Raw genomic sequence first — 23,073 nt, forward strand, 5'->3', positions numbered from 1 at the left:
GACACCGAGAAGCATCAGGACTGGTGTGGTTTGACATTTTTTGGGGGGGAAATCACAAGCAGAAGACTAATCTTCTGTTTCGACCGCTTCCTCTTCAGCCCTCAGAAGTGATTTCAGCGTTGTGTCTCTGCTTTAGCTCTCATATAGTTATATTTGTCCTGCAGGTGAGCACTGCTACGTACAACCATGCCAGGTGTATTTTAGTGTCTTTAACCTCTTAACTCAGGTTTCTGCTTTAGACAGATGAAACACACAGCTTAGCTTTTCACAAGTCATTCCACGAACGCTCCAGAAAAGCCTCGCCGCTTCAGAGAGGCTCTTAACTTCTGAGTGAACTTTGGAACTAAATGTCGAATCCCACTTGTCCCTCCTGTGTGGCGGAGGAAGGTCACCTGAGGCCAAACCCGGCAGAGAGAGGAGCTTTTCACACAGGTAATCAGCGAAACATCTCTGGAGGCCTTTCTCACCTGGGAGCCTCTCACAGAGACAGACCATCCCCTCTGTCTGAGAGGGATGAAAGGCTTCTGAAATGCCAAAGGTGTCTGAGGTGAAGGCAGGAGACTCACTACTGCCATCTAGTGACAGCAGCGCTCCACAGACGGGTCGGAGCTGCGCTGGAGCTGCAGCGTCCGCAGCTGCACCGTGTTTCACACAGCCGCATGCCGCATGCCGCATGCCGCATGCCGCATGCCGCATGCCGCATGCCGCATGCCGCATGCCGCATGCCGCATGCCGCATGCCGCATGCCGCATGCCGCATGCCGCATGCCGCATGCCGCATGCCGCATGCCGCATGCTGTGCAGATGAAATGGAATGGATGTGTAGCACAAAAATATACATTACTTACATTGGATATTACTGTAAGTAGGGTTTGACTGGTATGGGTTTTTGAAGCCGATACTGATACCTATATTGAACTGAAACTGAGACCATATTTTGTGCTGAATGTTTAAATCTGACTGACTCATGTCATAAAATTACAAGGATTCAGTGTTTCTCCCAGTGTTTCCCCCAAAGAATAAAGATCTGGGAGACTCCCAGATCTTTATTCTTTGCGAGGTGGAAAAGCCTCTAAAACTGCATCGAACACTAAAACTCCATTAAAACCCATACTGATGAAACACTAAAACTCTTCATTAAAACCCATATTGATGAAATACTAACTCCATTAAAACCCATACTGATGAAACACTAAAACTCTTCATTAAAACCCATATTGATGAAATACTAACTCCATTAAAACCCATACTGATGAAACACTAAAACTCTTCATTAAAACCCATACTAACACTACAACTCTGTTAAAACCCGTATTCACGAGACACTAAAACTCTCAATTAAAATCCATATTGATAAACACTAAAACTCTCCATTAAAGCCCGTACTAATGACAATGCCTACTTGACTTTCCAGTCAGAAGCTCTATAATCTCACACAGCAGCGTTCCTCTCTCTCTCCCAGATGATTAGCAGGGTGGAGGAGCTGGCTCCCGACAAAAAGAAAACCATTTCTATTGATTTCAATGGGGAACTTCAGCATCAAGCGGTCTGTCTGCTGTCTCGGAGGCACTGTCATCCTGCCAAGAGCATTTACAGAAGAAGAAATGTCTATAGACAACATCAGCTTCAATTTTATACAATTCAGTTTACACACTATTTTATTTACCACCTTTTCAGCCTGATATTAATATTTATGAGATTCTGGTATCAAACTGAGGTGAATTGTATGAGGAAAGGATCTTTTAAGGGGAAATACTGCATGAAATAATGCTTTTCTGCAAATGTAATTGATTTTGTTGATGTTTACACACTGGAAGGTAAACACACCAGACTCACTTCACACTCACTTTTATCTGCAGAATAGAGTTTACCACCTTTTCAGGCTGATATTAATCTTTATGATACGGGATGCTGGTATCAATCTGATGGAAGTCATATGAAGATACAGAGTCTCTTAATGAAGAAGAAAATACATGATATTATGTTTTTCTGAAAATGTAGTTGATTTTGTTAAAGTTTATACACATAAACAGGGATATAGAGGAAGGTAAACACACCTAACTCAGTTCACTCTGCTTTATTTGCAGAATACAGTTTTTAGGCTTACAAAAAAAGTCACATGTGAAAACCGACATGTGAACTCAAAGCACATGTGCGTTTTGGACACATGTTGGTTTTCATACTGCATGTGAACACATTTGTTTCACGTTGTTTGCTGACATCACATGACAGTTTTCACTTCAGATGTGTCCATTTCGATTCACTGGGGTGAACTTCCACATGTGAACTTTTTTTTTTCACATTTTCCCCTGCCATTACATGCGACAGTATTAGTTTCACATGTGAAAACCGGATTCCACATGCAAAGAGACAACTCCCAGGTGCAAGTGTCGTCTTCACGTGGGAAACGGGAGAACACATGAAAACCAACATGTGTGTCCATGTGCTTTGAGTTCACATGTGGGATTTCACATGTGACTGAGGATGTTAATGAAAAACAAAATGCATGAAATTATGCTTTTCTGAAAGTGTAACTGAGTTTATTGATATTAGCGGTTGTTTACCTCATGATGAGTTCAGTTCACCCACGTTTCTATTCAGCCTCCACATCGATTCATAGGTGAGAAGGGTTTTTTTTTTTCCACGTGATCTTTTTTTTTCACCCTTTCACCTGCCATTACATGTGACAGTATTAGTTGTGAAAACTTAATTTCACATGCAAAGAGACAACTCCCAGGTGCAAGTGTCATATTCACGTGGGAAATGGGAGAACACATGAAAACCAACATGTGTCCAAAAAGCACATGTGCTTTGAGTTCACATGTGGGATTTCACATGTGACTTGGATGGAAGTCATTTGAGGATCGGGTCTCTTAATGAAAAACAAAATGCATGAAATATGATGCTTTTCTGAAAGTGTAACTGAGTTTATTGATATTAGCGGTTGTTGTTAACCTCATGATGAGTTCAGTTCACCCTCGTTTCTGTTCAGCCTCCACATGTCTGCAGAGAAAACGGCCGGCTGGCACTGCAGCCGACAGGTTTAATACAGCTTTAAGCTCCAGTTACAAACTCACCATACTGTGGCAGGAGGCATCGGACCCGAGCCGCCCGCCGTGACCCCGGGATTAAGGATTACCCACCGCACACACAACAGCAGGGATTACGCTTTTGTTCTGCTGTGTCCACTGCTGGGTCCAGGAGCGCCAGCCAGGTCCGCGCTCTGCTGATGCTGTGACACAGGTGCTGCTGCTGTTGTTGTTGTTGTTGTTGGCTTTTTAAACGCTTCAGGAGGGCTGGAAACTGCTGCTATTGGTGAAGTCTGTGAGGAAGAAGAAGTGAGAGTTAGAAAAGATTTAAAAAAACAAAAGAAGCAGAGAAGAAGAGAAGAAGAGGACGGTCATTCCTGGGTATGGTGGGAGGAAATCCTGGCTTTTAAACCAGGGTTCAAACTCTGTGTTATTGGTGTCAGGGGAGGATTGGCCTCGCACTGCACTGGGCCAAAGGGGATGGATGAAGTGTGTGTGTGTGTGTGTGTGTGTGTGTGTATGCAAGCATAGCCTGCAGGGCATTAGTTCCCATAGTTCACTTCTGGTCAACCAAGCCCATATGATGTCAGAAATTCCTGTAACACCCTGAAATCAAAATCGAGAATCCAACTCTGGACAAATTTTGGGGACGAGACAGGAGGACATGCTGACTTACTGACTCACTTATTACTGCCTCAAAACGCATATAATAATAATAACTTTATTTATAGAGCACTTTTCAAAACAAGCTTACAAAGTGCTTTACAATAAAAGATAAAATCTGTGCAGCAGCTAAAGATAAAACATAAAAAGTTGAACACAGCAGAAGCACAAGACGGACAGTCATCATAAGTAGGTTAAAAGGAGATTCAGGCAGGCAGGAGAACGGCTCCATTGTGTTAAAGGTGAAGGCGGTTTGAGCTCGTGACCAAAGCCGATCACAAACCGCTTCGGTCGGACTTCTAAAAACACAGAGCGAGTTAAAAATACAGAATATGCCGGTGTCCTCTTTTAAACTCACTTATTCAGGATTGCTTTTAATGAATTTCTTTGTTGCTAATACCTTTATTAAAAGGTGTTTCGACAACAAATTAAGACTGTCATGTTTCATGTTTTTATTAAAGTTTACCCTTTATATCTGTTCTGCTCAGGTTCCAGTTCACTGCATTTCTTTTTTTTTTTTATTCTTTATTTAGGGATAACAGGGATTTAAATTACCAGAGACATAAATCAATACAGTAGAGATATTTATAAGTAGAGGTTTTACACAGTTGAATTGTATCATTATGCACATGTACAATTTTCCTCTTTCCTTCCCGAAATCCTTCTAAATTTTTCATTTATTACAACAATTGTAGGTTTCTAGAACTTTGTACAGGCTGAGAAAGGTAGAAGGTAGAAAACAGATTATTAATTTGTCACTTCCACAAAATCTGTCCGTAAGGGCCTCACACAAGAGACCTATTTCGACCAGAATTTAATAAATGTATTTTTTGTAGACAGAGTGAAAAAGTAATTTTTTCCATTAGATATATTTCATTCACTAAGTCTATCCACTCCTGTATTGTGGGGGGGTCAGGAAGCAACCAACATCTGGTAAGAGCTTTTGTGTATCTCTGTCCAAAAATGTCCTAATGCTGGACATTCCCAAAATATATGCCAGTGGTTGGCCTCCCGACACCCACACAATCGCCAACATTTGGGATCTTCCCCAAGTTCACTGCATTTCTAACCAATAATTCTCCTCACTCTCTTTCATACAGACTTTTTCTCATGTAAATTTATAGCTTTTGTTTCAATACTTCTAACTAAAACAGAGTTGCATTTCGGCTAAATGCGGCATCCGTAGTAGAGATGGACGATCTGTTCATCTCACGATACGATTCGATACGCGATATGAGGTTCAGGATTCAATACAAGCAGGATACGATTGTGGAAGAAAACTCAACAACTCAACTCAACTCAACTCAACTTTATTGTCCCACTAAGGGAAATTGGGTTTGCAGCCATGATAAACCAAGCGGTCCACAACATCAATCAACAAAACAGAACAACACAACGCAACACAATACAAGATCGTGACAGAGGGGCTCCTCACAAGTACCATTGTACAACTAGAAGGACACTCGGAGAGCGCAGAACTCCGCCAAGGTTCGTGCTGTTATTGCTTTTTCGTGAGTCGGATCCGGATCCGCTCCAAAATTTAATGGGTTCTTCCTTGGCCCATGCTACACCCTTCCACCAAGTTTAATGAAAATCGGGCCAGTAGTTTTCCCATAATCCTGCTAACAGACAAACAAACGGAACAAAACAAAAAAAACACAGAAAACAAAAAATAAAGATCAAAACAATAAAGATCAAAACAATAGATTAAGCTAGTGTAAAAGGAATCTCCATATAATCATAGTCCCTATAGTTCAATGATTATTTGGAGTTCAGCAGACTAATGGCTACAGAAACAAAAGATGCCTTGATTCTCTTAGTCCTTCCACCCGGCACCCTAACACACGGGCTGATGGCAACAACATAAACTCCCCATGTAGGGGGGATCAGAACAGACTCTGGTCTTCTATTCTATTCCCAAGAACCTGTGTATGATAAATGTCAGTGAGCTGGGCCTGACTCATATGTATTAACAGACTATGCCAATGAGCACTTCACTGTAACCCTTATGCCATAACTATGCCAGAAGTCTTTAATGTCAGCACATTGTGTACGTCCTTGGAAGACACATAAAAGACGAAGTGTATGTAGTGCATCTCTTCCTCTTGCAAGAATCTCCTTTCAGTAAATATACATTCAAGCAAGACGAACCTCTTGACTCCAGAACATTTCTTCAACAACGATGTAATAAATAAAAGTTCAGCGACAACTAAGTCTGACTGTGCAGAATTATGTTTATTTCTGAGACCCAGATCGTTCTAGCGATGCCATTGGCTGCTAGAATATAAACAACAATTTTAAAATGTCATTACAGGAGAAAATTCTGGAAACAGACATTCCCCTGGACCCGTTATTGTTTTTATTGGAAGTATCACCTGAACTCCTGTTTACCACAGACCAGTGTTATATACTGCATATTTTGTTGATGGTTGCAAGAAAAATAATTACTATTAATTGGATGAAGCCTAACCCTCCCACGATGTTCAATGGCTACAAAAAGTCAAACATGTTTATATGATGGAACACAGCTAAAACTAAAACTGCCTATTTTTTATAAGAAAATGGTGATCAGTTATTGACTACCTTAGTTAGGAATCTTGTACTTTATTGTTTAGATGTATAATTTTTGTAGGTATATGTATAGGTAGATGTGTGTGTGTTCTACTTCTGTACGGTGTCATTTCATCTGTCAAGTGAAGACCAATCTCAAGGTGATTTTGTTTTGTAATGTTAAATTGCCTGTTAATGTGTGTTAATGGCAATAAAGTAAAAAAAAAAAAGAAATGTCATTACAAAGTGACAATAATATAATTTGGATGGAGAGCTTGTGAAACTGTGATGGTCAAGAGTCTCATTAGTGATTACTACAGCAGAATAACATGGAGCTGATATCACCATTCATGTTCCTGACAGCAGAATAACATGGAGCCGATATCACCATTCATGTTCCTGACAGCAGAATAACATGGAGCCGATATCACCATTCATGTTCCTGACAGCAGAATAACATGGAGCCGATATCACCATTCATGTTCCTGACAGCAGAATAACATGGAGCCGATATCACCATTCATGTTCCTGACAGCAGAATAACATGGAGCCGATATCACCATTCATGTTCCTGACACACCAGACGCACCGGCACATTTCCGATACATCGTCCCGTCCCTGGTCCACAGTGTATATCAGTGTGCTCTGCTGCCCAGATCTGGACCCAGAGTGTTGAAGTGAAACCTTCTCCCTTGTCACAGACTGTTATGGTTTCGGCTCCGTCCGTCTGACAGTTGACCTCCGCCTGCTCTCTGCACTTTAACACTGCAAATATGCAAATGTCCATCTGTTAATCTGTTAATCTGCTGACCTGCTGCTGCCCTGCCTGTCTGTCATGTCTTTGGTTTTCATGTTTGTTTGCATCTTAAATTGCATCCTTTGAACATGGGATAAATAAAGCTGCATCGAATGGAATTGAAAATCTGAAATACATGAAAATGATATTCATGTCACACTGATTGGGTATCACACTGTTATATTTGCACATTGCCACATGCACTTTTAGTCTTTTACCTCTAATCTTATGTATGTTATGTCTGTTTATTTGTTTTTACGTGGTATGCCTTTTATGAGGCACTTCAAAGACAATTTTCTGTCATGCTTGTGAAAGACAATAAACCTTTCTGAATCTGAATCTTATCAATCATATGACAATAAATTGAACTTTGAACTTGATCTGAATGTGAAAATGAGGTTTAATTCATCAGAGGGAGAGAATCAGTCAGTGTGTTGTGAGCTGCTCAGTGACACGTCTGGAACTAGGAAGGAAGGACTGGTAGTTTTTTCTTTCCTTTGAAAATAATCAGATATTATTACAGTTATTTTTAATTTAATGAGGCGTGTTTTGTAATTGGGACCAAACTTTCAGACCAGCAGCACTGACTCAGTGAAGGCTGGGAAAGACTGCAGGCTTATAAGAGAGAGAGGGGGGGGGGGGGGGGAAGAAAGCCATGTCCATCTTAACATTATGCATCACTAATCTGATTAAACTGAATTTGCCTAGTTGGGACCCAGTTTTCATATCGGGGCTTCACATGTGACCCAGATCCAGAGGCTGGCAAACACTGCTGCTTTACTGAGCTGAATAAAACCCGGAATTAAGAAGGAATCAAGGAAAATTAATGGTGGCGAAAAAAAAATGAAATTATTAGAAAAGGAAAAGGGAATCGGGTTCAAGGATGAAATTCTTCCAGCCAAGGGGGGAAAAAAAACCGAACCAAGCCATTTCTTGTGCTGCTGTGGCAGGAGGTTTTCATGCTGCCACTGCTAAGTAAGCTTCATATAGGCGGGGGTCTCTTCTCTGTCATCAGCATCCTCAGCCAATGGAGAAACCAGTGGAGGAGACACTTAACCGGCTCTCCAGTCCAGACCGGACCAGTGCGCAGCGCACCGCCCGGCTCCTCCGCTCCGTCCCCGGCGTCAGGGTCTACCGTGCGCGGCGGAAAGTGAGTTTCATGGTTATGGACTTTTTTTTTTTTTTTTTTTTTTTTTTTTTTTTTAAATTAGGCTACTTCATTTTCATCTCGAGGACTGGGGATGTTTGAACCGGAGTGAAAGCCTGCTGTGTGGAGATCCAGTGGAAAATGCCCGGCGACTGGCAGCTGCAGCTTGAAGGGAATTTAGAGCTGAAAGTGAGTAAAGGCTGGAAGTGACATTCAGTATTATTATCAAACATTGAATATGGCACTTTTGGAAGCTGTAAAATTTAATTTCTGGCTAGTATAGGAAATATTAGGAATTGATTTTTAAAGTGGGTTTTGCATACAGGAGTGTGGATATGGCAACTGAAATATAGAAGTAAAACTGGCTGTGACTCTGTGTATTTGTCTATAAAAACCAATATTATCGCAACTGTGAATAGTTTGTGTGTTAGAAATTGTAAAATGGAATGGGATGACAATAGGAAATACATCCCCAAAGCGCCGTCTCCTATAGAAACCAGGAGACTCACGGAGTCTGTCGGACTGTCCATCTCCGCGCCTGTACAACGTGCACGAGCATGAAAGTGCATGAGGTTTTGTTGGTTATTTTTGTTTGGTATGGATTTCCATTTGCATCCTGAGGATTAGTGTATATGCTGATATGATGTTTCAGATTGATATGCTGGATATGGATATGAGCTGGGGGGGAAAAAAAGCCTGAGGACTGTCATCTGAAATTAATTTAAAGGGAAAAGTGACCGCAGGATATTTGCGTCAGTATTTTCGACCCTATTGTAATATTTGACTGTAAAATCAAAAATAGATTAAATAGAACTGGAATGACAGGCTGCTTTAAGAAATCGAGGAACCTGACTTTAAAGCGGGTCTTCTCCTCTGTCCAGCATCTGGCTTTATTTACTACTGCTGCTGCTGCCGCCGTCCGGCTCCGCTGTGAGTGACGTCACCTCTCCTCCTGTAGTAGTAGCAGCGGCGGCCGCCTGGCGCGCGTGACCAGCCGGGCTGCCTGCCGGGCTCACGTGAGCACAGCGGAGGGCGCGTGCCATGATGTGATGTGATGTCAGGGAGTGAGAGGGTTTGTTTACTCGCAGCTGCTGCTGCTGCTGCTGGGGGCGTGACGTCAGCAGGCCTGATGTGGTGTAAAGGCTGGAAACTCAGAATGCTCCAGCAGAAGTAGGCTGTTACTCTGCTGAAATATAACTTGCATAGAAGTAAAAGTAGCCTACTGCTGTAAAAAATAATCTGCATTATTAAATTAAATTATTAAATTCCAGCCTGATTGCAGTTTTTGCTGATTTCCTGCATTCCCTCACTGTTTTACATTGTTTTCCAGCTTTTGTAAAATTAGGAGATACTTGTCTATTTTTCTATCATCTTTGCTGTTTTGCAAAGTAGACATTTTGAAATAAACGCTGTCCAAATATTACTCCCAGTAAGGAAGATGGCGCCGATATTAAGCCTTAATTGTGTAAAATCAAGCTTTATTTTCCATTAAATTTTACAGACTATAGCGGGCGGAAGAGTCTTGCTTGATTTGTCTGTTGGCTTGACTGGGTTGTGATTGACAGGAGGCATAACTGCAGAGAATGTTAGCTATTGATTGAAAGTTTTATTTTGTAGAGGAAAATGCGGAAATCAGACTCGTATGTTGTTTATTTGTTTCCCCCACTCTTGCCTCGTCTTGGCAGTCGAGAACATTCTGACTCACCATTCAGTTCACTGCTTTAGTTTCCTGTTATTTTACAATGGGAGTCATGTTCAGAAATTAATGCAAAATATAACTTGTGAGACATTTTGTAATGAAATCTGCAGTCTCCCTCTGGGCCAATCAGTAACAAACATGTCACATTATTTTGACCTGGAATGCAGTGGTGAGATGCATCATTCTGACAAATTTTGTCAAAATTGATCAGTAGTGTCTGAGATATCGCATGTAATTGATGAACAACCAAAGAAACAAATAAACAAACAGACATGATGAATGTACACAGCAGACCTATCAAGTTACGTGGAATGGTGGAAACCTCTTGACATCCTGTTCTGTTTTTTTTTTTTATTTCAGGCCACAATGTGAACGCAGCGTCTCTTCATCCCGCAGCGACCATGTTGGACGGAACGGAGCCGGCGCCCTGCACCGTGTGCTGCTGCACGCTGGCCAACAAGATCCTGATGGTGCTCTTCATGGTGCTGCTGATTTTCGCCATCCTGTTCGGTAACGCGGTCACCCTGGCCGTGGTGCTGGGCACCAAGCACTTCCACACTCCGCAGGGGTACCTGAAGGCGTCGCTGGCCGTGGCCGACCTGGCCGTGGGGATCTTCGTGGTGCCGCTGTCCGTCTACGCCGAGGTGTCTCTCATGGTGACCGACTCGGCGCCGGAGTGGACTTCCTACAACTCGCAAGCGGCGAGTTTCCACCCGTGCAACGTCATCGGCCCCGTCTTCGCCGGCTGCACCTTGGTGTCCATCACCACCATTTTCCTGCTGACCATCGAGCGGAGCATCGCCGTCCTGAGGCCGCTGCACAAAGACTCGGTGATCACTCGGAAAAGGACGACGACGCTCATCATCTTCTCCTGGGTGGGGAGTTTCTTCCTGGCCGTTTCCCCGATGGTCTTCAGCAGCGAGATCGCTCTGGAGTACAACTCCTGCAGCCGGATGTGTAACTACGCCCTGGGGACCATCGGCGAGTTCCCCAGCCAGGCCTGGAACATCCTCCTGCTCTTCCCCGCCTTCGACTTCACGCTCCTCGGCAGCACTGTGGTCATAAACGTCATTTCTCTGTCGACCATCAGGCAGCACTCGAGGCGCAGGAAACACCTGGCGGAGAGCGAGTGCCAGAGCGCCACCAAACCCACGTTCTCCGACATCAAGGCGGCCAAGACCATCGGGACGCTGACGCTGGCCTTCACCGCCTCCTTCACGCCCATCGCCGTCTTCGTGGTCGGGAACGTCTTGGGAAACGAATGGTGCAATTTCTCCTTTTTCGCCTTTTGGATTTTGGCCACCAACAGTTGCTGGAATGTGATTATTTACAGCGTGAGGGATCAGAAGTTCAGGCTCCGAGCTCACAAGCTGTTCATCCCCTCGCTGAGGAAGGACGCCTCCAAAACCTAAAAGACTCACGCTCGTGTTTTACTGAACATCAGGGACCAAAGACTAGACCGCATCGTCTAGGTGTTTGTTTGACGCACGGACTCTTCTTCGTTTGGCACTTTCTCCGCGCACGCACATATCATCAGTCTCTCTGTGAGACTCGTCTGCATGTCTTGTGGATTGCTGTCGTGAAATTACATTTTTTTTTGCATCGATAAAAGCATGAAACGTTTTCATGTCACAAATATTGGATGTTAAATGTCCCTCTGTGGGCATTTTGTCTAGTTCTGTATGATGTTGCTGATTTAGGCCGATTTCAATTTGTGGAATGGTTGTTTACATTTGCGAGCCCTATACATGTTACCTGGGTGTGCTACGTTGATTCAAAAATGTTATTGACAAAATGTGTTTTCTGATTTCAAAATAAACTTATTTTCTAACATTGTCTGTTTTCTTTGGTCACCGCAATTTATAAGGAAGATATTTCCAGATATTTCCATATTTAGAAGAATAGACAAGACTCTCTATCCTCATTTCTCTGAAACAATGAATAGAGATGCTGAGCTGAATATAGAAATATCATACTGTATATGTGATGAAGACTTTGAAAAACTATTCTATAGATATACCACAGATATTGATTGATTTACTATGTGCCCCTTACCAATACACATTATCTGATCCCTCTGATAATACTACTCCTTCAATACTCCTTTAATACTACTACTACTGCAGCTACTACTACTACTAATAATAATACCTTTATTCATATAGCACTTTGCATATTGCCCATATAGCTCTGAAGGAATAGTCTGAAAATCACACTTCTAGCAAATAAACAAACACAGTCTGACAATATATAAAAAAAAATAGTAATTCTGCTGATTTTTTTTTAAAAGTGAATCCCTTTCTTTATGTTATTAAACCAACAAGTGTAACACCGACCAAAATCTGGTTGTAAATTCTTACGACCGGTTTTTGGTGTACACTTGTTCAAATTGAATGGTTTTATAAACATAAAGAAAGAGATTCACTTAAAAACATTTCAGCAGCTTGAGTAGTTTTTTTATATATTGTCAGAATCTGCTTTGTCAGTGTTCCTTTATGTGCTAGAAGTGATTTTCAGACTGTTCCTCCGGACAATTCTCCAGTCTCCTCTACCGGAGCAACAGATCACAGAATCACTGATTTTAGGGGTTTAATCATGGAGGAAGAGACACAACCCAAGATGTCACACCAGATACAGGTACAGCAGCAGAAGATCAGGCCGGTTTCCGCTCCTGTCGGCTGAGAACAAGAAGATGAAGCTGCAGTGGGAAACATGAACACCAAACCTGATGACTGGGGAGAGGAAAAGCTCTGCCTGGGGTCATGAATCCTGGTCTGTTATGACAGGATGATGACAGGTTCACAACATAAATCCATGGATCCTTCCTGCCTCAGTGTGGGAATGTTTTCCTGGCTCTCCTTAGACTCCTTGGTACCAACGGAGCATCACCTGAACGCCACAGTGAACCTACCTGGCCCCAGTCTAGACTCTGTTTTACACCTGAACTACACAGCATGCGTAACATTTGTGTATCTGAACTTGTTGCAGCACTTTAGTCATGTTAAGCTGCTGCACCAGGTCTGTTCTTGTTCTGCTGTGGTCTGCAGGTTGTGTTGAGCCTATCTACACTTTACCTAGGGGTTTTTCCATAAACAACTCAAGTTGTACCATGAGGAACATTAAAGGTCCCATATCCTCCACTGTCCAGAGTTTTATTTTATGTCTTGAGGTCCATTCAAAGCTGTGTGTGTGGTGTCATGAACCAAAAACACTCTCAATCCATTTTTCCCACGTTCATTCTCCAGCATCTCTCTGAGCCTTACCAAGAACAGGCTGTTTCTGTCGCCGTGTCTTTAAGGCTCATTAATATTAACGACCCCTCCGTTCCGATCGGCTAACCGTTCCAAGAGTGAAACGTGAGACTCCGACTTAGATAGACCATCCAACTCCTTTATCATCACAGAGGCAAGGGGAGTCCTGCTTTACACCATGTGGGACCTTTAATGTACCATATAGGAATAGGCTAATTTCACTTTTTTTTTTAGTGTAGGCGTTCTGTTTCCAAACAGACGCTTCTCAGCGGCTCCATGTCCAATTTCATCTCCAACATTTATTGACCCTTCACGGACAGAACAGAAACACCTGCTGAGCCGTTAGCCTTCCTCCCATGGTGTTATAGACATCACACAATCCAATTACGACCATATGCACATGCATTATTGAACACAAAAGCAGCATCAAAAGAAAAGGACGCTGCCTCTCCTCTGGCTTCCCACTGTATGGAACTGGGTCACTCCACTGTAGATGAAAGACTCTGGGCAATAGAAACAGTCAAACCCCCCCGAAAGAGGAGGAGACTTTGATGGAAGCCAGGTGGATTTCTAACCTGGGAACAATCCCCTTGATGGTCTTAATGAAGAGCTTGATCTAACATGTTTCCTTTGAAATAGTTTGTCTATGTTGCTTGCCTTTTATGTCTTTTTAGTAAATATGTATATAGTCACTTTATCTTTTCTACCATCTGTTGTTAGTCTGGGCTGTTCCACTCACTCTCCACTCACACTTCAACTTTTCCTCTTCCTGCTCACCTCCCACATGCTGCCTGAGGAAGAGCATTAACCTTGAAACATGTTGCAAACAGCCAGTGTTCGTCTCTGCTGTTTCATGCACTTTTGTCGTTTTGCGCTTATTCAGCTGGAATAAATTTTCACGGTTCGCATTTAAGGTGCTTTCAGCGTCTTTATCCCACTGCTATAATTGGAGAGCGGTTTGTGTGTCCCACCGAGGAGGAGAGGAGAGGAGGAGAGGAGGAGAGGAGAGGAGAGGAGGAGAGGAGACAAGGAAAGGAGAGGAGGAGAGGACAGGAGACAAGGAGAAGAGAGGAGAGAGGAGAGGAGACAAGAGGAGAGGAAGAGAGGAAAGGAGAGGAGAGGAGGAGAGGAGAGGGGAGAAGAGACAAGGAGAGGAGGAGAGGAGAGAGGAGACAAGAGGAGGAGAGGAAGAGAGGAAAGGAGAGGAGAAGAGAGGAGAGGAGAGGAGAGGAGAGGAGGGGAGAGGAGAGAGGAGACAATAGGAGGAGAGGAAGAGAGGAAAGGAGAGGAGAGGAGACAAGGAGAAGAGAGGAGAGGAGGAGAGGAGAGAGGAGAGGAGAGGAGACAAGGAGAAGAGAGGAGAGGAGAAGAGGAGAGAGGAGAGGAGACGAGGAGGAGAGGAAGAGAGGAGACAAGGAGAGGAGAGGAGGAGAGGAAGAGGTTATAAATTCTAAACTAGTTTTGTTTATTCTGGGCTTTTTTGGAAGCATTTCCCCCGCTGTTTTCTAAGAGGATACAATGGAAACATCCAGCAGGAAATACACGACAGTCCGTTCAGTTCAGATCTTAACCCAGTAGAGACCTTTAGGATGAGGTCTAACAGGAGGTTCACAGCATGAATGTGCAGCCGAAAAACGTGTGGAACGTTTCAGCACCTTGCTGAATCCAGAGCTGGAAGAGTTCAGGCTGTTCTGGAGGAAAAAGTGAGTCCTACCTGGTCCTGGCTGGGAGACCTAATGAAGTGAATACTGAATTTATGAATTTATGTCCGGCCTAAAAATCTGGGTTGACCAAGTTTACTATCCAACACATCTGTCCTTACATAAGGAGGTAGGTGACTCTCAGCACCAGCCCCCCTCCCCCCCCCCCCCCCCCCCCCGCCTTTGTTTAATGCTGATTCACTACAACCTCAAGCTGTTTCATTAGATGTATTTGTGTGGCCTTGATTTTTACTCCCCTCGGAGGAGGAGGTGCGGGGCGACCTGCTGTCAGTCACGTTTCACTGCAGATGGGTTTTATCCTTGAGGAGTATGGTGTGTGTGTGTGTGTAATAATACTATACTATACTATAATATACTATACTACTACTATAATACTACTATAATATTCCTGTTGGGAATGATAGTGAGTTTATGGTGATCTTACTGTATTTTTGTTTTCTTTTTTACCACATTTCAGTTAAGTGTGAGTTGGCCTAATCAACACAGATTACCTGCTGAATTAAAGATGAAGTAAAGATTGACTCATCGACGTCCCTGACGGATTCAGTCGAAAAAAGTAAAAGCGGCTGTTTAATAATCTAATCAGCCGACAAAATCAATCTAATCAGGGCATCGGTCGGTCTAATGGAGATGTAATTGCGTCTCAAAGCAGAAGCACCTGTGGCTGTTAAATCAGGTCAGACTGATTTATAAAGAGCTTTTACCAAAACTGCTTCCTGACTAAATGCGTCACCGAAGAGGTAAATTCAGATTTAATTGAAAAAAAAATCCTAAAACTCATCAACATGCAAACACATCACAACTTTTAATGTATGAGATGACAGCTGTGTGTGTGTGTGTGTGTGTGTGTGTGTGAGAAAAATAGTTCTGTGATTTCCTGATTAGTGAAAATGTTTTAATGCCGGATCTGAGTCATGAAATCAGAGCTAATATGTACTTTTCCATTTACTCTCAACTCTCCTGTGGAGACACAAATGGCTTGTTTGGAGATATTTTGACAGTTTGGACTCATTGTTAGCAGCGACAGTGACAGCTGACTCCTGTAGTGCAGTGCAGAAGAGCTACGTCTCTTTCCCAGGCACACACACACACACACACACACACACACACACACACACACACAGCAGCAGCAGTGTGTGAGGCTCCTGTTCGCTGCCAAAGCCTTTTTACGGGTCAATCAATATTCTGTATTTCTTATTCCTTTTTCGTCCAAAGCGGTGTCTTGAGTCTCCTTGACTGAACCGACCTGGAAAATATGTAAATAAAAACTTGATGCCAAAAGGGACCGACGCACTTTCAGACTAGGAAAAGACTGGGAGAGCGAGGGGGGCAAACGTCCCGGGTCGGATTCAAACCCAGGAGGTCGCAGTCACACAGCCGGCTGAGCCAAAAATCAACCTCATTTTCAGAAAAAAGATCACTTCACACTTTAAAAGACCCTATCTTTATGTAAATTACATCCATTTGATACCACTTAATATAAAAAATACAACCTGAAGCTGTTTCATAAGATGTTTTTGTGTGAAGACGTTTGTGCCTGTGTGTGTGTGTGTGTGTGTGTGTGTGTGTGTGTGTGTGTGTGTGTGTGTGTGTGTGTGTGTGTGTGTGTGTGTGTGTCTCCATATCGACAGTAGCAGCATAATCAATTCAGCAGGCGACTTTGGTGAAGAGCCTCAAAGCTGGGTGACGATATGGATCCACAGAGTTTCAGTCAGAAAGCTGCACTCTGGTCTGTTAAATATGAGAAGAGAGAGCAGAACCAGATCTAACAAGTCTGTCTAGTCTGTCTAGTCTGTCTAGCTCTCAAGCTTCAGCAGACAGTCTTCTTTTTGTGTCTCGGGGACATGCAACCAAAAGCTTCATGGGAAAATAGTACGAGAGCCTACGTATCCAAAAAATATTTTTGAAATGTCATGGAAATCTCTTCATTATGTTTTGTGAAACCAGTCAAGTGTTAAATGTCAAGCCTGGCTGCTGGTAAGAGCAGCTGCTCTCTGTGAGATGTCTGTGTTCCCTGTGAACATTACAGTCAGCCGCTGTGATCAAATCAGACGAATCAAACAAGAAAATGCAACTGAACACAGACGCTGATGTTTATTCATCATGGAAATTCTCCTGTCTGTCATGGGATAGTTATGGAAAAGCCATGCAGCTGATTATAACGTCTATACCAGCCAGTCCTGGACCGCTGACTGGACTTTTACCACTGAAAAAACATTTATCTGTGGCAGAAATAATCTCATTGGTTGAGTTAAACCTCAGTGGGCGGAGCCAAAGAACCACAGTTTTTCTGGCTAAGTAACATTAGACTGAACTCAACTAAAAACCCATCTATTCAGTCTGGCTTTTATGTAGCGTTTTATCATTTTATGGTTTTAGTATTTATACTTATTTTATTTATTATCATTATTATTATTATTTTTTATATATATATATATATATTGTTTTTTTCTATTTTGTTTTATCAACATTTCACTGTTGATCATTATTATTTATTTTATTCTATTTTATTTTATTAACATTTTACTGTTTTACTATAATCAATTTATTTTGTGTAGTATTTCGTAATTTTATTTTTATTGCTTGTATTATTTTTTATTGCTTATCTTTTATTATCTTAACTACCTATCTTTTATTGTTGTCTTATTCAATTAACTTTTTTGGGTTGTTTTTGTTGTTTTGGTGTGCATTAGTCTCTAAATCCATTTTTTTAACATCTTTCGTTTTGTCAATCACTGATTTGTTTGAAAGGTGCTATATAAAAAAAGTTTGATTGATTGATTGAAGGCCAGTGAAAAAGTGGACAAAGCTGATATTATGAAGTTAGCTAGTTAGCTAGCTGACCTTCAAGTTCAGACTAGCCATACTAGCCTATAGCTATCTAGGTAAGCTAGTTAGCTAGCTGCTGACCTTCAACATCATGATGCCAGGGTCATGAAGGAATGAAAATAAGTTATTGCCATTTATTTTATTTTGATCAGAGTTCCTTCGTCGCCGTTCGAGTTTGCCAGTTAGCTAACTTTGCTTCTTTGGCTCCGCCCACTGAGCTTTAACTCAACCAAGCTGTTTCACAAAGCAAGAAGAATGAGACAGGATCATTGGCTGAGGAGATGAACAGGCAAGGTGCCACATGGCTTGTGTTGGATTGGATTTATTTGAAAGTTAAAATAAATACATGCACATTTTGCCCCAGATGAAGCCCAGCACATACATTTAAAAAACAATCGAGGATAAAAACACAGTAAAGTCAACGACTTAATTCCACTTAATTCCGTTAGCCTGCTGTTAGCCTGCTGCTAGCAGCCTCAGAGGAGGAAGAGCCTTCCAGTCGACACTCAGGGATTAAAAGACTTTTGTGCCAATGTGTGTCTCAGGAATCTGAATCTGAATGTGGAAAACAGAATCTGAAATCATTATTAAAACTTAATTTCAATCATAATCACATTTAAGGTCAAGCCATTGCATTCCATAGAGTCTTTGAATTCATTTATTTAACAATTTTTTTAAAATTCAAACGGTTCAATATGAGCGTGACAAATTCAAATTTATGCAATTCAAATGTAATCTCTGCAGGCTCTAATCTCTTTCCACAGGCGCTGATCCTCAGCCTTCTCTTTTAGAAAAAGGGTAAAAAGAAAAAAGAAGATCTCTTGTTACCTCTAAGCATCCTTATCTGAAAAGCAGCATTGATTTGGCAGTGTGAGCCTCTGCTGGGTGGCTGCTGTACTTTTTGAAAGTCCTGCAGGAGAGCAATCAGCAGCTCAGAGCCACAGATATCTTTGTCCTGCCTTTCTCAACCTCCTGCTGTCAAAGTTCAGCAAAGGCTTGTCGTGCTGTCTTGGTTTTAGCAGAGGTTTAATCTGCATCTCATTAAAGGATAAATTTGGTGATTTTGTTTCGATATATAATTTTCCTCCCTGGACTCACAGACAGTATAGTGCATAAAATAGGCCACGCCCATCGTGGGGGAAATCACTGCACCGCTCTCCATTCACCTTGTGTGACTGAATGTACATCATTGTCATTATTCCCCAAATTAAACATGCCTAAAAGCTGTTGTGTGGTGGGCTGCACAGCCAACAAACTTAAAAACCGTGAATTAGCCTACAGTTTTTTGGGCTCCCGAGCAAAACAAGGAGCCGTTGAGAAGAAAAATGTGGATCTAGACTGTAAGGAGAGAGGAGCTGACAGGCTCAGGGTAGAAGAGGGAAACTTTGGGACCCAGAGAGTAAATACACTTATAATGTGGCCAGCATTTTGTCACTGGTCAGTAACTTACCAGTAATTATCTAATTATTTTTGTGATATGGGTGTGCTGAACTGTCAAAGCACTTTGAGCTGCATAGTCTGTATGAAAAGTGCTATACAAATAAAGTTATTATTACTATTATTATCTAGTTATATTCTTGTAAGATAACCTGAATGTTATATTGTGTTTAAAAGCTGCATGCTGTCCTAACATTAGGCTGCTGCTAAGCTAACATTACTGAGCCAGTTCCTCTCTATAAACCAGATGAGTTGTGTTCATGGGTCTCAGGATAGTTTGCTCTGTATTGTCAGTCCAGGGTGCAAAAGTAAGTAGGAAATCTCACTGACCTGTTAGCTAACTTAAGATAGTTAACTTAGCAACAATCCACTTTAACAACCAATGCCACTTATTATATGGTGATTACATTAAGTAAGTGATTAAATGTCGACGTATTTCACTTCAGGCCACTGTGTGGGATCATTTATCAGCTTTATTGAAAAAGGACATTGATGGAGGCCGATTCAGTTCATTTTTCAGTGTTCTTTCTCCTCTCTGTTGGAGGCAGTGTGCTGAAATAATTCTTTGACAGACTTGTCTACTGGAAAACAGGAAAACCTTGTCAGGCTGTCCATATCTGTTCAGATTTCCTCCCGATCGCCGCTTTTGCCGGTTTGTTAGCGATATTGTTTTCCTCCACGGTGGGCGTGGCTTTCCAAGTATGACGCGCTCCACAGCGTCTCTATTGTCTCCAGTCAGCTGTCAGTTGAAGCTCCGCTGCCTCTTGCTGCAACAATGAGTCCAAACTGTTTGTCAGAATATCTCCAGAAAAGACGTTTTTTCTAAAAATCGATACGGAGAGCGACCGACCGACTATAGACTGTAAAACAGACGGAGCAGTGGGTGTGACGGCACCCCCAGGTTTCTGAAAGGCCGTTTGAAGCCCAAAGATCGGGTTTACGATCGCCAGGGTCGACACAGAGCTGCAGCGCCGTTTGCTATTGGCCAGTAGTCGATGACCTGGAAAACAACCCCGTTTTATGACCGTTATATCCCGTTAATGACACAATTATTTTGAAAATCTCCATAAGGACACACATTAGAAGAAGTGAAATTAGCTGCTGAGACCCAATCTCTGAACCCATCGTCTATCGGTCTGATGACAATTAGACTCTGGGGGTGACAGCCAATATTTATTAAAAAATCCAACATCATTAAAAAAGCCAACATGTTTCGACCACTGTAGGGTTTACCTACAGGTACAAACATGTTGGCTTTTTTTATGATGTTGGATTTTTTAATGATGATTAAAATTATGATTAAAAAAGCCATTAAAAAGTTTCGACCACTGTAGGTAAACCCTACAGTAGTCGAAACATGTTGGCTTTTTTAATGATTTAGCCACTACAATAAAGGCTTTTTAAATATTTCCTTCCTCGTGCTTATATTTTTATATTTGGAGTGCCTGGATTGTCCTTTTGTTTGTAGCACTCTTTTTTTCCCCGTTTTCCAAGAGCACCCGACACATTTTTGATCCTAGTTTGACAATATAGAGCAACCAGTCATTTGCTTTTTTCCTCCTTTTTTCATGTAAACAGAAACTTGATGCCAAAAGGGACTGATGCACTTTCAGACTAGGCCACTGTATGAACTGTGCTGCATCGATCACTTTTCAATGTCATTGTCGGTTTGCTGCAGTTTGCTTTGTGGTTGTTTTATGAAGCGAGCGAAGACATGAAAGCACCAAATCCACTTCTTTCTCCACGATGTGAACCAGGTCCATGCTGTGTGTTTATGATCAATTTAGAAATAATAATAAGCGGCTGGAGGAGCTGCAGAAACGGCCGTCAGTCTGGAGACATGACTGGGTTTGTTTTCATTAAGCGATCACAATGAATCTGTTTCAGCTAGACGGCATCATCAGCGAAGCAACAAACAGACCGGCTTTGTGTTTGGAAAATAAGCTGTCAGTTCATCCCTTCATTCAGCAATCATAAAAGAAAACAAGGGTATACAACATATTGATAGGTAACTTTGTTTTATTTCTTTTTATTTATTAGTTTATTTGACAGGGACAATGCAAGTTAACACAGTGCCACTTCAACAGGTTACAAACAAGTTGATGCAGCTGATGTTTTGCATTCAAAAGCTACACAGCCACTGCAAGTTTTCAACTCCTGTTCCTGCTTAGGCTTTTCTTCGAAAGAGAATAAAAACAAAAAAGCAAGAAAATATCAAAGTTACATACAATTATGAAGTATAATTTAAAGGAGAAGAAATATAAAGACCAACAAACAACAATACAATAATTGCTTATTGTATTGTTTTTTGTTGGTCTTTCTATCATGAATAATGAGATGATTAAAAATGCATACATCTCTGATTTGTATTAAAAACCTTAATGTCTTGGTTTAATTTCATTTCAGTTGGAATATATTAATTTTAGTTTTTTTGGGATCTTTATTTACCACCTTCTCTGATTTTTTGCTGTAACAGTTGAATAAACGCAGATAAATAAATGGAGATAAATGAGGATTGGCAGCAGCAATGTGATAGGAGAGGAGCGTCTCCCAGGCAACGGATTACATCCAATTTGTTAGTGGATTTCCTTTCATTATTTCATCATGTTGCTTCAGCCAATCATTCTTTTCTGTAAAGGCTTCTCAATTGTGGAACACCCTACCAACTGAAATAAGAAACTGTACCACTTACACTCCTTCACACAAAGCCTCAAGGCCTGGCTTTTGAAAAGTCAGAAAGACATGTGAACATTTCTAACCTACATAGTACATGGCTCATTTTATGATTATCGTTGTTATTACTGGCTAACCTGCTGCTAACTTGTCCCATGTCCTTTGCCCGTTGCCAGGCGGCCAGCTTTGCATGGCTTAGGTATGTATGGAATATCTACCAGTATTTTATTAACAATTTGGTAAGATTTTATCAAGATCAGCATAATGATTGTTGTATTTTATTTATGTCTACTGTTTATTGCTGCTCTACATGTCTGCATGTATCAAAAGTTGGTTGTGGTCAGTGTTGCTTGGCTGTGTGTTGTTCCTTTGTGTTTCTTGCATGGCTATTTCAATCAGGAGAGACTAGGATGAATGCTTGAATGAAAAAGTTTATTCATGACATGAAACAAGATGTAAACTTTGGTGTAAGCTCCATGCAGGAACTCCTCCCATTCGTGAAGTTAGGAGTATATCCGGGATAGACGTAGGAATTAGGATGTTCCCCCTGGGGAGTTCCTCTGGAGCCTGGACGTTGGTGGTGATGAGGAGGAGGAGGGACGAAGGTAAGCACAGAGACTGGAATGACAGCAGCATACGGCATAGATCTGAGAGAAGGACAATAGCATAGAAGGTGACGTGTATATACTCCCATCACTTAGACGATTGGCTCTTTGAAAAAGAGAGGGAAGTGACAGCTAACTCTGATTGGTTCTCTGGAAAAAGAGGGAAAGTGTTCACCAACTCTGATTGGGTAAAGGGAATGCATGAATGAATGATAAGTAGTCTTCCTGATTGAAATTACGTAATACTTCACATGTGCCGAAATGGTGTTTGTTGTTGCTGTGTTGTTGTACTGATGTTTTGCTGTTTCCTGTTGCTCTGCACGGCTTGTGTTCTGTCTTGAGAAGTTCTTGTTTTGTTGCTGTTGCTGTCTCTATGGCGTCTTGTTGTCTTCCGTTCTGTAAATTTTGTCACTTTATAGGTTTTAAAACGTCTCGCCAAAAGGACTGCAGTTGAAAATCAGCCAGCTGGCTAACACTGGCACATTTACAGAAATGTTGATTAATGTGTGTTGTCCTTATAAATAAATAAACAAACAAACAAACAATGTTTCACCAGCAAGAGTCACCGGTCTGTCTGTGTGTGTGTGTGTGTGTGTGTGTGTGTGTGTGTGTGTGTTCTGTTTCTTCATTCATACAACACAGAAGTAAACACTAGACTCGAGGCCAGAACTGCA

The 23,073-nt window shown here is 41.8% G+C and overlaps 1 protein-coding gene across 1 annotated transcript; it reads left to right on the plus strand.

Moving 5' to 3' along the window:
* Positions 1–8,064: 8,064 nt before the first annotated feature.
* On the plus strand, positions 8,065–11,295 carry LOC139644089 (olfactory receptor 4D9). Its single transcript, XM_071519474.1, has 3 exons — positions 8,065–8,187; positions 8,320–8,377; positions 10,244–11,295. Exons 1-3 carry the CDS (start codon positions 8,065–8,067, stop codon positions 11,293–11,295), a joined length of 1,233 nt encoding a protein of 410 aa, XP_071375575.1.
* The last annotated feature ends 11,778 nt before the right edge of the window (positions 11,296–23,073 follow it).

Source organism: Centroberyx affinis, unplaced genomic scaffold, assembly GCF_046629955.1.
Source record: "Centroberyx affinis isolate AG114_WGS23_722 - 3 ecotype Tasmania unplaced genomic scaffold, CSIRO-AGI_Caff_v1 ptg000699l_1, whole genome shotgun sequence".
In the NCBI taxonomy this organism is placed as follows: Eukaryota; Metazoa; Chordata; class Actinopteri; order Beryciformes; family Berycidae; genus Centroberyx; species Centroberyx affinis.

What these genes read in the sequence shown, in the direction of transcription:
- LOC139644089 (XM_071519474.1), top strand. Translation starts at nt 8,065, where the DNA reads ATGGAGAAACCAGTGGAGGAGACACTTAACCGGCTCTCCAGTCCAGAC. An exon ending in TCTACCGTGCGCGGCGGAAA is followed by an intron (nt 8,188 to 8,319) that starts GTGAGTTTCATG and finishes GTGGAGATCCAG; the next exon opens with TGGAAAATGCCCGGCGACTG. An exon ending in GAATTTAGAGCTGAAAGTGA is followed by an intron (nt 8,378 to 10,243) that starts GTAAAGGCTGGA and finishes TTTTTATTTCAG; the next exon opens with GCCACAATGTGAACGCAGCG.